The 16,460-nt window shown below is 38.0% G+C and overlaps 1 protein-coding gene across 1 annotated transcript; it reads left to right on the forward strand.

Moving 5' to 3' along the window:
* Window positions 1-10: 10 nt before the first annotated feature.
* LOC111328554 (rac GTPase-activating protein 1) lies at window positions 11-15,614 on the forward strand. The gene is made up of 24 exons (XM_088741027.1): window positions 11-222; window positions 476-576; window positions 692-732; window positions 845-905; window positions 1,790-1,923; window positions 2,757-2,838; window positions 3,418-3,453; window positions 4,270-4,296; window positions 4,723-4,755; window positions 5,158-5,257; window positions 5,701-5,788; window positions 6,726-6,768; window positions 6,861-6,911; window positions 7,053-7,098; window positions 8,154-8,248; window positions 8,695-8,751; window positions 9,286-9,350; window positions 10,272-10,332; window positions 10,408-10,519; window positions 10,998-11,103; window positions 11,762-11,894; window positions 12,625-12,766; window positions 13,260-13,353; window positions 14,999-15,614. The coding sequence occupies exons 1-24, from the start codon at window positions 144-146 to the stop codon at window positions 15,066-15,068; spliced, it is 1,857 nt and encodes a 618-aa protein (XP_088597153.1). The 5' UTR covers window positions 11-143; the 3' UTR covers window positions 15,069-15,614.
* The last annotated feature ends 846 nt before the right edge of the window (window positions 15,615-16,460 follow it).

Genomic DNA, 16,460 nt, shown 5'->3' on the forward strand with positions numbered 1-16,460 from the left:
TTACGTTTGTTTGAAAGAAGCGGAGGGAAAAACGAACAAGATGGCTGAGTGGTGAAGACGGTTTTCTTCTGAAGAAGTTTACGTTTGAATTTTGCCCGCGGATATTGCATTTTTAGCAATTCCAATCCATTAAAGAATAAGTCATGTCCGTTGCAGCTCTTGTAGGATCTTTTGATGATATCGTCCGCTCCACAACGGTACTTGCCGAAGGAATTGAAGGAGGTTTGCTACGGCCAAGTTTTGTTTAATTTTTCGTCGTTTTGTGAAATGATTTTGTTTGTTTGTTTGTCATATAAGAAAATTTCGAATCTTTGTGTTGCATGTTTTCGGTAAGACAGGTTTTTTTTGTCGGTCTTGTAAGCTCATTTGAAGAATTTCGATAGTTTCAAACTTGTGAACTTTGATCTGAAATGATACGTTATGTTGATCGACTTGGACATGGAGTAAAATTGAAATTGTTCTCTTTCTTCTCTAGAATTCATCAAGTTTGTATCACAGCAGGAAGAATGCCGAAAGAAATGGCTCGTTGCAGAGAACGAGGCCGTTCGACTGAAGCAAGAAATCGCCAGGATCACAGTAAGTTTAGCTAGGGATTGTAAAACGCACCCAAATCCTGTTTCTTTCAAGAGTTGTTTCTCAATGGTTTTGAAATATATTCGACCAAAATTTTCTCTCAAAATTATTTTTTCAGGCTGAGAACGAAGCACTTGAAGTAAAACTCAAACATGCAAGGTATTTAAGACAAAAAAAAATTGAGATCGAGGAATCGTTAAATTTTAGCTGTCTGCATACCTTCATTGTTTCGTTTTGTCATAAGTGTATATTGGTCTGCCTTTTTTGCCAGGAGTCAAGTTGAAATAGAGATTAAGAAGAGAAGGAAGGCAGAAGCAACCCAAGATCACTTGGTAAGAAAATAGAAAAAAGAAAAAAATAAACTCATTTTTATCACAGGTAACCCAGGCTCACTGTTTGTGTCACGTACACATGGTTAAACAGAGAGAACATATGGGGCGAAGTTTAGGTCTGGAAATTTGCTTGAAAATGGAAATAAAAATTAATGAAACTTACCATGTGGTGATTTGTTGTTGTCCTTAATTATTTTCCCCAAGACTTCGTGTACATACTAAGGACAACAACAAATTGCCACATGGTAAGTTTCATTGATTTTATTTCCATTTTCAAGCAAATTTCCAGAACTAAACTTCACCCCATATGTTCTCTCTCTTTGACCATGTGTACGTGACACAAACAGTGAGCCTGGTTTACCTGTGATTTTCATTAGTGACAACATAACATCATTTGAGGGATACTATGTACAAATTTAATAATGCATTTAATTTATAGAAACTACTGTGAAGAGCATCTCTGATAGTCATTTTTTAATGACAGGTCTTCCATTTAAAGAGATCGTCTCCATTTTTCCCCTTCCACTCCTGTGCAATGGCAGCATTTAGCGAGTTTGTAGTCACTGAAAGCTGAAAAGGGCCTGGTACCGCAATCAGCATTTTTCTCCCCAGATCTGATTGTTAATTCTCCCCTCTAGCTGCTACACAATTTCTTTTAAGTTAGTTGCAGGAGTTTGGTGTTAGATCAAGAACACAACTTTTACCTGATAAGTTTCTCTCTGCTGAATGATAGATGGATTTTATAGGAAGAAGTTACCTGCCAATCACTTCTGGGAGTGAATTAAAGGGTTGGGTTGTATTGTTGTTTTAAACAATTTCCTATCATAATTTGTACAAGATTCTTTTAACACTGATTTGTTGCATAAATCCCAATTTTCTTGAAGGAAAGACAAGTGGCCTTGATCCGTGAACTACTAAATGACAAAGACACAATGAGCAGGTTAAATGACAATGAAAGACAAACACTGATACAGTTGAGCCAGTGTCACCCTGAGGATTTTGCCAGTCCAAGGAAAAGGTTTGTGGGACTGACTTGTTGGCTTCTGAGGTTACCGTTTTTAACCCTCTGTGGCGTGATAATATCAGTATGTGTATACTCCATACTGTTCCCTTACATTTCCTTAAGTGCTGACTAAGAAAATTTGATAAAAAAAAATCAAGGCCTCCTTTGGTTGGTAACCATTCCCTGTTTTCTTGTGACATGAATGTGTGATTTAGGGGTGATTATTGCTGAGAGAAATTCAAGACCAGTCACTCTTAAGTGTCAAAAGGTTAACAATGTTATCTCTTGTGAAGGATTTGCCAAGTATATCTGTAGGAGGGTGATATTACAAATTATTATATGGCTGTCTCACAAGGACTGGGAACTACCAAATTCACGAATTTGATTGGCTGAAATCAATATTGAAAGCGGTCTAGATTTTCCCATCTAGACCGGCATCTAGACTGGTCTAGAAAAAAAAAGGTACAAAGAATATAAAAAATTGGCATATAAGACAGCCATATAATAAACATCTTATTCACCGAGCTAGGTCGTTCTGTATGGGAGAATCTTGACCTCAGTCAAGATTCTCCCATACAGACCTCCCGCTCAGTTAACAAGAACTAAGTATTATTCAACTACACTTGAGGGTACAAATAACACCCAAAACGAGTACAAACATCATGAGGTATTTGTACTCAAGAGAATTGGTTAGACCGGTTTTCTTACATTGCACAAGCAATGAATTGGATTGAAGTTATAAACCAGTTTCATAGATTAAACTTTCCTGTTAGTATTAATTATTTTTCCTGGGGAAGGCTTGTATGCCTGAATTATTATAATTTTTTTTTTTTCACATTTTATTTTAGGCGCTTTAGTACGCAGGATGAATCTACTGGGTCAATCTTGTCTCCTTCAGACATTAGTTATGACAACACAGAGGAGGACTTGGTAGGAATGTTTTTAGAACATTGTAACTATAATTGTAATCTTATTGTATAAAATGATCATTTTCCTTACTCACGTCAAAATAAGTTTACAGGGCTGGTACTGGTCCTGGAAAGTCCTAGAATTTTATTTTGACATTTTCCAGGACTGAAAAGGTCCTGGAAAAAGACTACAGGTCCTGGAAAGTCCTGGATATCTGCCCAACTTAAGCAATAAAATTTTCAGAATTTGTCATAATATGTACATAGACCATGAGGAGAATTGATTTTGAAATATTAAGAATGCTAGGGTTCAAGGACTCTTTTGTAAATCACTTATCAGTGAAATTGATATCCTCAATAAAGATTATTATCATTTTTAAGGTGAAATTTAAAGCCCTGGAAAATCAATTTAAGTCCTGAAAAAGTCCTACCATAGTCTTGAAATTTCAAGACCATAGCCTGATGTGAGATGGCCAGATCAAACATTTTAGTGTTTCATCTACTAGGTAGATTTACACAACAATATCACCATCTTCATATAATATTTTCCAGTAAATTAAAATCATTGCTGACATGCAGGCCTTCATTTGTTAATTTCCAGGATGTTTCCCAACCCAGGAAAACCATGAGAAAGGCAGTAAGTATTAATGACAGTGAAGCTCACAGTAATAGGGGATGGTACAGTGGGTGGTGAGAGTGTTTGCCTCCCACCATTGCGGGTTGAGTTTGTTGTTGGTTCTCATCCTTGTAGCAATGCTTCACAGGTTTATATCTGGGTCCTCTGGTTTTCCTCCCTCCACTGAAATCATCTTTCCGAATTCTAATGCAACGTGGAAACGGTGGACAAGGAGAGCCACCTCATGGAATGGTCCCTGCTAAATTCCCATTTTTTTTTCCTATTATTATTTTTTACCACTTAGTACTTATTTTTTATGTGAAATTCTTTATTTATTAATAGTAGTAAGTACCAAAAGAAACATGCCCAGGGTCATACATCTGGAATTTCATATAACTACGTAGGTTAATACATACATTGGTTAATTGACCACTCCCCATGGGGGATTTTCAAGGCCAAGTCCCACCCATCCCACCCCAGGGGAAGACATCCACCACACAGTAATCTTGTGCATGGGAAATTAATGTCTCCTACCCCTAACCCTGCAGGAGATGGGGCCTATGGTTATTCATCCTTATCCGAGAAGACTAGAATATCTATCCATTTCTTGATTATAGAAAGGTAGCAAATTCTACTCACTTATTTTAAGACCATGAGTAATGGTCCTGCTGGGGCTCCAACCCTCTACCTCCCGTGCGACACAATCCGGCGCTCTAACCAATTGAGCTAACCGGGAGGATAACTAACTGCTTTATGGTTACTTCTGCGTGAGCAGAACTTAGCAGTCCTTATCTGAATCTATTTGTAACTCTGTGTTTCTTCTTTGTGTAATTTCAGCCTCCACCAGTGGCACAGGAGCTTGATGTGAGTGCATCTACTTCTATTATTAACTCTTAGTTATAAAATAATAACAATTACATTAACTTTGATCATAACTCTAAGACAGGAATTTTCAGTATAAAAATTTATACCCTTATTGGCATCAGAAGACTGCTAGAAGGTCCTTTATCCCTGACAGTCTTCCCCAGTTTTTCATTGGACTAGCTAGTTAAACTTAGTTCGTTTGGCTTGGTTCTCCTTTAAAATCCATTGATAAACCTTTCTTATTCTCCCTAGATTTTTCCTTCCTTGTGCTCATCTGCCATGGAAAGTCCATGAAGTAGTTCACTAATGTCTTAAACTAACTTTTTAAGAAGGAAAGCATGACTTTTGATTAAGATCAGTTGTTACAATTATTAGACGATCCTGGATTTTTAAAATACCCTTTTCCTTAATTGTTATCACTTTTAGGTTACTCCTCCCAAAAGACCCAAGACTGATGAGGTATATTTTATTTTGAATTCTAAGTTTAGAGATGTACATTTACATTGGTGTCCACGAAAGGCAAAAGTATGCTTAAGTAACATAGTTTTTTTTTTTTTCATGGGCATTAAAAAATGCCTGAAATAGATTTTACTTCTAACTGCTCTTTGAGATTTCAAAGAGTAACCCATGACCCTGAACAACCCATTATTTAAGAATTCAAATGTCCAGGGGGAGGATGTTGAATCTTTGAATTTATCAATGCAAAATTACTTCCCTTTAATGAAGTGTAGTTGCTGATGTATACTTCAATATTCTTGCACGATTCTCCTGCTCATGCTTTTTCGTTCATTCTCAGGGGTAGATATTGCTTCCTAGTGGTGATATAATGTGCAAGATTGTTTCCTTGTCTTTGAAATGTAGGTTGATGGGCAGGTGGTTGTTAAGCATGTTGTTCCAGACAGTCCAGTCCGTGTTCCAATTTATCCAAGTCCACAGATTCCTATTCAACCATCAGCCCCAGGTAAGATATTTGTTAGAATATCACCAAGAAACTAATCTGTACAATCTGTGACCCTTTGAACCCAATGAATGACTAGCATCTATCACTCCCAAATCACACATTTAGGTCACAAGAATAAAGGAAATGATTACCAACTAACGAAGCTCTTAACTGGAAGACAAATTCTTCCCGTCAGCACCATGGGAAATAAACGAAGAAAAGAGAACATACCTGCTGACGTCAGGGTGTAAAGGATTAAAGTTTTGATTTTTATCAGTTTGTTCAAAACATGATTGCTAACAGACATAAATTGTAAGGTCATACAGTCTGTCTCTTCCACTGATTTTCTGTGAAACAAGAGGGAGAGAAGTGCTGGCTGAAATAAGTTAAGATTTTGCACGTGTTGTTTGATTTTGTCAATGTTCATCTTACAATAATAAAGAAAAAGCTTTCCTTCTATGCAGAAATAAATTATCAAGACCCATACCGCCTGGCGATAAGAGAGCTTGAAGAAATTACCAGTCCAAGGAAGGTGACTCCACAACTACAGAGGTGATCATGTGGTTCTCTATTATTTACATGCAGTTCTTATTCATTGTACAAATTTTAGTTTTGCCCAGGTAACTATCAATATGGATTTGCATATCAACATGAAGTTCTAACCTAAATTTTCCTTCAATTGGTACCTGTCAATAGCACCAAATGGAAAGGGCTGGCCTCCGAGCAAAATGGTCATACAATCAGTAACAGAACAGTGCATGCATTGGTCAGCTCTGAATTATCCTGTTTCAAAAGTCATGTTCAATGGTTTAGAGCTTCACCCTCACCATTCCATACATTTTCCAGGGGTATGGAAAAACAGAGAGTCAGGGTTACTGGTACCCCATTTACTTGATCAAACATGGTGGTGTGATTCCATTGCTGCATTAACTTCAATATCACATTTTTTTTAAATCGCCAACAACAATTGTGTTACCGTTGAACATCAGAGGTTTTGTGCTAAGCAGAGACATGTTTAAATTTATTTTTTTGGGGGGGGGTGGGATAAAATCATAATTATAAGTTCAACCACAATGGTGTAAAAACATAGGTGTTCCTTTCTTATTATTTCTTTCTATTTTTTTTTTGTTTGTTTTTTTTTTGGGGGGGGGGGAGGGAATGAATGAATGCTACATTCTCTCTGGTTTAAAAAACAGTGCATACAAGACACAGAAGCCAGCAAACTTTTGCTTGTTACATGCCTTCCTTTTTTGGTCATTAGATATAAAAATGGATTTCTTTGGCTCTGTGCTCCAACTCAAAGATGTGACTAAGGTCATGGTATTGACTGACTACTCAAAAATGGTTATCTAACACAGGTTACCTTTTTGCGGCATCCTTCAAATTTTAGAATTTAACAACTGGTTTGGAAAGCAACCAGTACAAAATACTTCTTGCCAGAGTAACTTTGCTTTCTCAGCATGTCTAATAGCATTATTTACTGTTCCAGAGTTGCATCACAGAGTGGTAAAGGACCAGCTGGAAAGGACAAGGTAAAGTGATTGTTAAATTTGTTTTCAAATTTGCTCAAGCATGGATTATTGAATTTGATTTCATAATGCTGCTAAATTAATTGAAATTTCAGAAACATGTGTTGTGCTCCAAGACTGTTATCAAGCCGGAATCTTGCCAACCAGTGAGTATATACTATATGTGAAAAACAAACAAACAAAAAACAAGTCTTTCAAAATTCTCTTTTACAATGCAAATGAATAAAGAATCAGTGAAGACCATGGAGCATTGGGAACATAAACTTTTTTTAATTCTCATTCTGTAGTGTAAAAAGCGGATAAAGTTTGGAAAACTTGCCTTGAAATGCAAAGGTAATGATATGATAATTAACCCTTTTACTCCAAGTGATTAACAAGTAACTTCTCCTTATAATATCCATACATTATCCTGCAAGCAGGTAATGAGAATACTCAAACTGATCAGGTAGAAGGCATCTCGATCTAGCACCAAATTCTTGTAACTAATTTAGATGGAAATGTGTTGCAGCTAAAGGGGAGAATTAACGATCAGATCATGAATATAAAAGGTTAAATAAAGGGTTAAGATTTTATATGATTGGAAGGAATCTTCTCTTAGGCTGTCCTTGATCTGGTTGTTTGAGCTGAGTAGCAGAGTGTGGATGTTTTCCGTGGCTTCTCATCTTTGTGTTAAATGTAAATAACACAACCTGTTAGTTGCACAATTTGTTGCTAAAAAGTTTTCTTCAGTATGACAGTCTTATTTCTGTCATGTTCTGTGACATTTTCTCAATTTCTTGGATTTACCAGAAAACAAGCAGTGATCCATTTCGCTGCCAAGATCTCGTTACTACAAATGAATAAAGACTGATAGTTTCTAAAGAAACTGTTTGGGACTGCGTGGGTGGGGGTAACGAAATAATTTGGATGTATCAACAAAGTTGAAATGGTAAATTGGCCACCGTAATGATTGCAAAAGCTGACGTTTCGAGCGTTAGCCCTTCGTCGGAGCGAATAGAGGAATTGTGGGTTGTGTGTGCTTTTAAAGGCAGAAAATGGAGCTACGTTATTGGTGGGAACATGGCAACGAGAAAAACACGAATAAATGAATTTACCATTTCAGCTTTGTTGATATATCCAAATTATCTCATTACTACAGTTCCTTACCGTCTGCCATACAATTCTTATGACGTTAGTTTGGAGAATTTAGTGTCAGATCAACTCATAATCCCTTAATAGATATAATTTTTCCTTCTCATTACAACTTGTCAGCTTGATGTGGTATTGATATTTTGAGGAGATACTCTATCTTGGTCACTCGTTAGAGTAAAATGGTTCAATTTTATTGTGTTTTTTGTAAGCAGTTCAGGTACCTGCCTAAGTCTAACATGTAGCTTTTTTTATTCCAGATTGTCGAGTTGTGTGCCATCCAGACTGTAAAGACCACCTCCCTTTGCCGTGTGTTCCAAGTGTTGACACGCCTGGCTCAGGAAGAAAACGCCCAGTACGTATCACTGACTCGTACTGAATCTATTTGTAGTACTCTTCACCGGATAGATAATACGTACTCAAACCAAGTGGCTCTTTCATAGTGACTAGGAGTATTACTAGGACCCCTCGGGATGCGATGCCAGTTCATTTCATCAAACTTCCCTGAAAATTTGATGGTATCTATTTATTCCTATAACTTCCAATATCGGAATGTTGATTCTCCCCTGTAATTGCTACACATTTCCTTGTAAAATAGTTACGAGAATTGGTGTTGGATAAAGAGAAACGCCGTGGATTGGGCTTCAAATGAGACGGCCCAGGAAGTATTGTGTCTGGTTTATAAAGCTATCCAACTTCTTGATAATCGTAGCCATTAGTAACTGAGGTAGCTGTCGGTTTTGAATTCTCTTTCTTTCTTCTGTTTGCTGATTCCTGTTGATTATTTTTTTTTTTATATAGGATGAAAACATTGAGTTTTATGCTCCCACCACAGGTCCTATGGTGCCCGACATTGTTGTAAGTAAATTGTCACTAAGGATTTTGTAGCACACACCCTTTTTAGACGAAAATCTTAAGCCGTGTTCAGACGTCTTGCTCCTGTCGCGTCGAACTTAATTCAGGAATTAAGTTTGTAAAAGCACGGCATGCGAATGAACCCTTTTATTGTTGTTCAGCAAGGATTTGACCTGTGCCCTCCCAAAAAGTTCATCAACTATGTTAATGTATTGGCGGAATTACGCTCTTGCGGTCGAGAGTCAGGAGAATAAAGTTTACGTGGTTTCAGTTAATCCTGAATTTCGTTCGACTCAAGTTCGACATCTGAACCGAGTCTTGTATATCTGGCCCACTTTTTTGAAGGTTGCCAAGGTCCAACGGCAATGTCCCTCCCCCCCCCCCCTTCTCCCTAGACGGAGTACCCTTTAAAAGTCAGCCATTACCTATAAAGTAATCGCTCGTCAGAACAGAGAACAAGGGTTTCCAATCTGGTATTTTCTCATTACACAAAACATGTATTTCTTTTCGACTAAGTTATGTTTTGATTTATTTTAGATCAAATGTATCGATGAAGTTGAACGCCGTGGTCTTTCAGAGGTTGGAATCTACAGGGTACCAGGGTATGTAATGTAGGTTTCTTGAGAGTTCGCCCCCCCCCCCCCCCACACCACCTTAGCAAGTCCGCCCCCAAATCTTTAAATGGAGCGAAACCTGTAGTTACCGTAATATACGGTGATGTAAAGCAGGGTGCGTTTCGAAAAACCTGTGCATAACTAAGCAAGTCTCACCCAATCAACGAAATCTAACTTTAATTGACAAGTATTAAAATGTAAGGACAAACCTTAGAACCAGTCTAAATAGCGGTACAACTCCCGCCCTTGCTAATTCCTTACGAGTTTTGGTTCTTTTCCTGATTGACTGAAAACTAGTTAACTTAATCTGATTGGTTATTTATCATTCTCAATATAGAAACGACAGCTTTACATTTAAATTTACAAGACATGTTTCGACATTCTCGTGTCATCTTCAGTTGCAAATAAGCTTTTAACGGTTGTACATTTGAATATATATTAAGGTGCGTTACAAATTACGTGTCAGGACTTGCGTTACAATTTGGATATTAAATACGCGAAAAATGAAAATAGCTCGCGCACAACTGGACCAAATAATAAAAGTAATAATAATAACAAATGATAAAAGACAAAAGGAACAACATAATCAAAAAGAAGGAGACAAATCTAGATGCTTCAATTGCTGATTAAGAATGGGTTTTTCCCACTTAATATGCAATGCCTCTTTGATCTTAATTTGGAATTTTGAAGCGGCAGAATCTAAGATCGTAAAACATTCTGTATCACAAGAGTCAAGACAGGTGGCAAACCAATTAATCATTCCGCAAACCAATTAATCGTTCCGCAAACCAATTAATCATTCCGCAAACCAATATCTTTTGGAAGGGAAGCCCAAGACCAATTGATCTACGCACAACCGCGAATGTTTCGGGATACTACATCGATTGACTTTCTTTTTGTTTTTTCCAGGGCTGAGCGCAGTGTGAAGGAGCTCAAGGAGAAGTTTACGCAGGGAAAACTTCCCGACTTGGTAAACCGCAAGTGAAAATGTGTATTTTTATCTTAGACCGCTTGTTAATTATATTATTGTCGTTTTGTATTTCAGCGTAAAGTTGAAGATATCCACGTGGTGTGTGGACTGCTAAAAGACTTCTTACGCAATCTTGCCGAGCCTCTCGTCACTTACGATCTGTGGTCGAATTTCGTCAACGCAGCAAGTAAGATTTGTTCTTCTTCCGTTTGCGTGCAAGTGTCAACCCTTCGTCATGCTCTCGCGCCCAGTCTTCACAACCTCTAAGAGTGACTGGCGTCTGATTTCTCTTTACAGTGTAACCCCTGAATCAAACATTACATGATCATTACATGTTAAAAAGCGCACTAGAAATAAATAAATTATCATTATTATTATTATTATTATTACATTAAGGTCACTGAAGTTAAGGGTGTAAAGAGTTAAACTTTCTCTAATGGGCTTTCTCCTATCGCGTCAATACTCAAGACTTGGCAAAAGAGATATTTCAAGGCGGCCTACTCCATCTTCTTCCCTACCCGCCCCCCCCCCCCCCTCCCTTTCTTCAGTGGATTACCTTTAGGGTTTAGGAAATATTTGAGCGTGAAAATGTCCATCTTTTTTTGGAAACTTTGCTTTTGCAATTTTTTTTTTGTAACGTACATTGTATTCGTTGACTTTGTCAGACAAAACGGACGAGGATGACAGCGCAAGTGCCACATACCAAGCAGTCAGTGAGCTTCCTCAAGCGAACAGAGACACTCTCGCTTACCTCATACTCCACTTACAGAAGTATGAAACTAAATTTATTATACTGAGTTAAATTGTCTTGTGCTAAAGGCACGAAGTAGCAATCTCAACACAAACTTTATTTCGTCAAACACTCCTGGTACTTGTATTATTTATTCATGTAACACGAGTGCAATTTGCAAATGTAAAAATTTCGTCTGAGTGCAATTTGTAGTCTTTGAAAAATTTACACCAGATTGCACGAGAAATCACCGTTTTACCTATACTTACCACACTAAATGATTCCTAGAATAAGTGTTTGAGAACCACCTTTTTTTTCGTTCCATTCCACTTCCAGTTCATCAAAATGTGATGCATAGAAAATTGAGAAATAACTTTGAAAGATTTTTGCATTTTTACATTTGATGTTCACTCTATGAAATGGATATGAATAAGTCTTATAAACTGTTCAATAAATCCGACATTATTTAAACGTAGTAGCAAAGCATAGTGCCTAATTTACACTTAAGATCTCTGAAATAACTCAGAGGAAAAGATTCTGTGATATCAAACTGCTTAAACTCTCTCCACGTACCTTTTTTTTTTTTTTTTTTGTTATTCACAAAACTTTAATGGAGAGAATGGTCAATGACTTACCGGTACATTTATAACGTTTTATGTCAGACTTCCTAAAGTTACATCGTTCGTATCTTCATTTTAGAGTGTCACGTTGCACAGAATGTAAAATGGATGCCAGCAATCTTTCAAAAGTATTTGGTCCGACTGTCGTGCAGAACTCCTCCGCCAACCTTGAGCCGATGCAGATGTTACAAGAAGCCAAATGGCAACCCAAGGTGGGTGGGGTGGGGAAAATCCGAAATAAACAATTCTTGGTTTTAGTCGGAGTAGTGTGGCAACTTTGCAAGTACTTTTCGTGACGTTTCAAAGTTCTTTGTTGTGCCTTATGGCAGTGTTCCCCTTTCGTTTTAACCTTCTAACTTCCAGAAGTGGTAAACGTGTAACTTCTCAATAATATCCATATATTTTCCAGCAGAAGTAAGAGTTGATCTAACACAAAATTCTCGTAACTAATTTACAAGGAAATGTGTAGCACCTAGAGAGGAGAATTAGCAGTCAGATCTTGGGAGTTGCGGTTTATTTTTCGGTTTATTCGTTAAGTTGGATTCGATAACCAGCAGACGAGAGAAAATGAATTCAAGAGAAGGGAAGAATTTGAGAGATTTATTCATGAATATATAATACGTAAAGAATAAAATCATAACATTCGCAACACGAAGTTAGCGACTAGACGTTGAGGAGTTTAAAGTTTCACGGGCGAAAATTAACGACGCAACTATATGCACCATGAACATCGTTTCACGAAGCGATTTTGATATTTGTGCCTGGGTTTTCACTGAACCAAAATTGCCCCTTTAATCAAAAAATTGGGCGGAAAGCTCAGCTCAGATGAAATTTTCACAGGAGACGGTTTAATTTTTTCCCGCTAATTAAACGGGTTCGTTTGAAATTGTTCTCAGTAACTACTCAAAGTTCTTACAAAGTAAAGGTTTTGTTTCTCCTCAGGTTATGGAGCGACTTCTCTCAATGCCTGTTGACTACTGGAATCAGTTCAGAAACATTGACGGCGAGAATATCCGTTCACCCCCATACAACCCGGCTTCTCATCGTGTGGACGGAACCCCGCTCACCCCGGAGTGTAGACCCGGTAAACCATACCACACCATGTTTCCCTTCCTCCCCCCCCCCCCCCCTTCCCGTGAGTGAACTTTAAAAAATATTCCTCATGCCCCACACGTCTCTTAGCCTAGTGTGTTCTGTTCACCCTGAAGAGATCCACCAGAGTTTTCCAATCTCGTTAGAGCGCTATTCAATTAAGTGTCATAAAATCAAAACCAAAGATAATTCAAAGGCCAATCAAAGCGAACGAGAATAACCTGAAGGGCCATTGAGAACTCTAAGTGAAATAATTGAACTGCCCGAAGCGCGGGAAATCGCGGGTGATCAAGTTGCAATTGGTGTTTAGTTTTGTGTCGGACTGGTTGGAGGGGGTAGCGCGTTAAATTTCTGGTTTGCCTCCCAGTGGTTCATTTTAGGAAGTTAAATAAAATTGTTACTTACTGACAGTTACCTCGAGCGAGAGAACGGAGGTAGAAGGCTTTTTTTAAGGTCCTAACGATCCTGATGTTTTTGTCACTTAGTACCGGAGAGCATGCTTGGACCGCTTACAGCTTCAAACACCAAGTCAGTCAAGAAGAAGGGAAGTTTTCTCTCCAGAACTCCTCTTACACCAAGGTAATCTCCAAAAAATTATCACAAGTCTCTAATCATAGGAGTACTTTAATAAGATCATAATTTGGACTCTGCCTAAAAGGGTATTGTGCTCTGAAGGCTCCCCACCCTAGCTCTAGTGAGTTAACCCGTTGCCTTCCTAAAGCTACCTGCACAGAACAGTGGGAGCAAAAATGATTTACACTCTAAAATAGACTAGTTGGGAATGTGATCATCTTTAAGAGTTAAAATTCTTGTTTTAGTTTGGACTCTTGATTAATTTCCTGATTTGAACAGACTACGTATTGATATCGGCTTTTTTTCCAGGCAAGGTGCTAACGACGAGCATTCAATGATAATAGATTCAAAACTGTAATGGGAACTTTTGAGTACCTGCTTTTTTCCCCAGTAAAGTGAGATTGTTTACCAAAACGTTATCGAGACTAAATACAGACAGCTGAAGCTGCTGTCGAATTTTGCCAAACATTAACTACCTAACTTTGAAGCGTCTGGCTATCATGACGGCGACACGCGAGTTTAAAGGTGTCACGCGTGAATTTCGCGCGTATTGTGGGAGGGTACCAAACTTACGCCATGACCCGACAAGTGCGGTTGTGAGAAAATTTCGCACATTTTATTTTCTGTTTGCGGTACTAACCGAAAATAAAATGATTGGTCAGAAAATTTAAGAGATCATCTTCTGAGGTACTGCGAGGTGGCCATTGAAACCAAACATATTATCACGTCAGTTTTCACCTGTAACACTTGTTTATTATTTTAATTAACATTTCTGTCGTTACCGTTTGTCAGTTGCCACGTTTTATCAGGCATTTTTTTTTTGCTCGCACAAAAAAATGAGAAAAACAATTGTTGTGGTTAAGTCAGAAAAGTCGAGACTTATTCAAAGATAAATAAATCGTCAACAAAAAAAGGCAAGTTTGATCTCGGCAAAAAAACTAATTATATCAGTGGAAGCTATGGATTCATGTTCAGTAACTCGCTAGAGCGAAGCCTTCAACTTCAATTTTCGGCTGGAGGTACGCCGAGGGTCCGACAATATTCAACGCCATGCGCTCACAAACCGGCCACATTCTCTACCGAAGAAAGGAGGTTCTTTCCCTTGGAGAATCCGTGAAAAAGTAGGCGACATAAGATCAATCCAGGAAAAAGCTTGTCAATTCTTTGACCCTGGGCGAAGATCATTTCATTTCTCTGGATGAATCGAGACCGCTCCGTTGGGCTTGAAATTTTTTAAGCAAGACATGAAAGCTTTTCGACAATTTGGGCAATCGATCGGATTCTAGAATTCGGCACGATAATTTAGTTTTTCGTTCACTTGCAAAGTATGTTTACTGGTTTATTCTATAACCCCGCAATTTTATTTAGTTGCAACTTAAATTTTCGTCCTTCCTAAAATTTAAAGTTATTATGAAGTACATGATGTGCGGGTAAACTTATTACGATGTCATTCCCTTCACAATTCTTTCCTCACGTCCTGAGTCGTATCTTTTTTTAATAATCGGCATAGGTCGGCATATCAAGTAGCTAACTTAAAATATATTTTGTACTTGGGAGGGTCTTTGTTTATACTGTTCACAGCCAAGTGTCTTGAAAATTTGTCAATCGACACGTTGAAGTAACCCGTGTTGTTTCTTCTGTTTCTCATCAGGTTTGGAAGCAAAAGCAAAAATCCGAATAAGAGACCAACGCATTTCTTCGCTTCACCGATGCTGAAATAGTTTAATACTCAGTTGTAAACCTCTTATTTGTTTTATAAGATCGACGCATCCTTCGCTTGATATGTAAACATGTCAGTCCTTGATGACGATCCGGGCGATATGACTCTTATCGCACGGTTGGTACAGTGAGATCTTTCTCTAAATGTACAAACATATATTGGGGCTTTGAGGAACTGCATTTGTTAAATGAGTAACTGTTACTATCGCCATTGATTCAAATACCCTTGTTAATCACTGATATTTTGCGTTAGGATAGTTTATTTCGTTGTGCCGACAGACTTGTCACGTCTTCGCAGTATATAGAAATGGTGGCTTGTGTTTCGGTATATATTCTTCAAAACGTGCTCGTTTTAAAGCTTCCAATTGATTTTTGTCAGAAAAAGTGTTACTTTTCTATCCATACAACCAGCTTTTAGGCTATCAAATTTATTGCTAATAACTTTGTCGCGAAATATTGAATCTCTTTAAATAGAGTCACTGTAATTTTGTCCCGTAACTACAGAACGATTTTCATTTTGCATTAAAACAGTCGAGGGAAAACATAAACCCATTACTTTTCACAATGCCTTTCTTTGCCAAGATAATAAGAATTTCGAAGATCATTGAGGCAGTTGAGTTTAGGCTTTAAATTAGGTATCATCAACGGTAAAATCTACAGCGTGCTATCGTTTCAGTTTAATGTATTCCCTTCGTGTTTTTTGTATCGCCTTTGTACACAGTTTATCATCCCTTGTCAGTGACTTAAATAGCGACTCTTAAAGACTGGTTGTTGCGAACCGCAACAACGAATAACTCATGATCACAAATTATTCACTTTGTGATGTTATTTGTCCAGATTTAAACTTTCCAGCAGTTCTCGACCTCCAAGACTGCGTTACACACGACCTCTGTGATGTCTTCTACTATTTTGATATGCTTATCCCGGCTGAAGGAAGAAAACTAAATTTTCAAAGGATATCGTGATGATTTGGGTGTGACTTCGTGGGAGACCAATTTAGCGCCCATACTTCCGTTCAAGTGTTAAGTTGATGTTTTGGTTTTCGAATCAATCTCTGTGGCTGAGAAATCAAGAGGGGCCAGATTATCAGCGAGTCTATCTCTAACTGATCCGTCGTAACTGATTATTTCAAAGTTGTTTGGGAGGGGGGGTTGAGAAATTTAACTTACCCCTCTTTATACTTAAGTCTCGGATCTGTCTTGTTTACACTTGAAAACCTTGCAGGGAGAATCTGAACCGCTTTAGTAAAAAAATCTTCACTGCCCAACGCGTTCGAAGAATAATTATGCAAATGTACTGACCTTTCGTCTACGCCTGATCTATCGCACGGATCGTTTAGGCAATGTTGTAGACGCATTAAACTTGCGATTTTCTCACAAACAAATCTAAAACAA

This window comes from Stylophora pistillata, chromosome 12 (assembly GCF_964205215.1).
Source record: "Stylophora pistillata chromosome 12, jaStyPist1.2, whole genome shotgun sequence".
Taxonomy (NCBI): Eukaryota; Metazoa; Cnidaria; class Anthozoa; order Scleractinia; family Pocilloporidae; genus Stylophora; species Stylophora pistillata.

What these genes read in the sequence shown, in the direction of transcription:
- LOC111328554 (XM_088741027.1), top strand. Translation starts at nt 144, where the DNA reads ATGTCCGTTGCAGCTCTTGTAGGATCTTTTGATGATATCGTCCGCTCC. An exon ending in AAAGACCCAAGACTGATGAG is followed by an intron (nt 4,756 to 5,157) that starts GTATATTTTATT and finishes TTTGAAATGTAG; the next exon opens with GTTGATGGGCAGGTGGTTGT. An exon ending in GTGACTCCACAACTACAGAG is followed by an intron (nt 5,789 to 6,725) that starts GTGATCATGTGG and finishes TTACTGTTCCAG; the next exon opens with AGTTGCATCACAGAGTGGTA.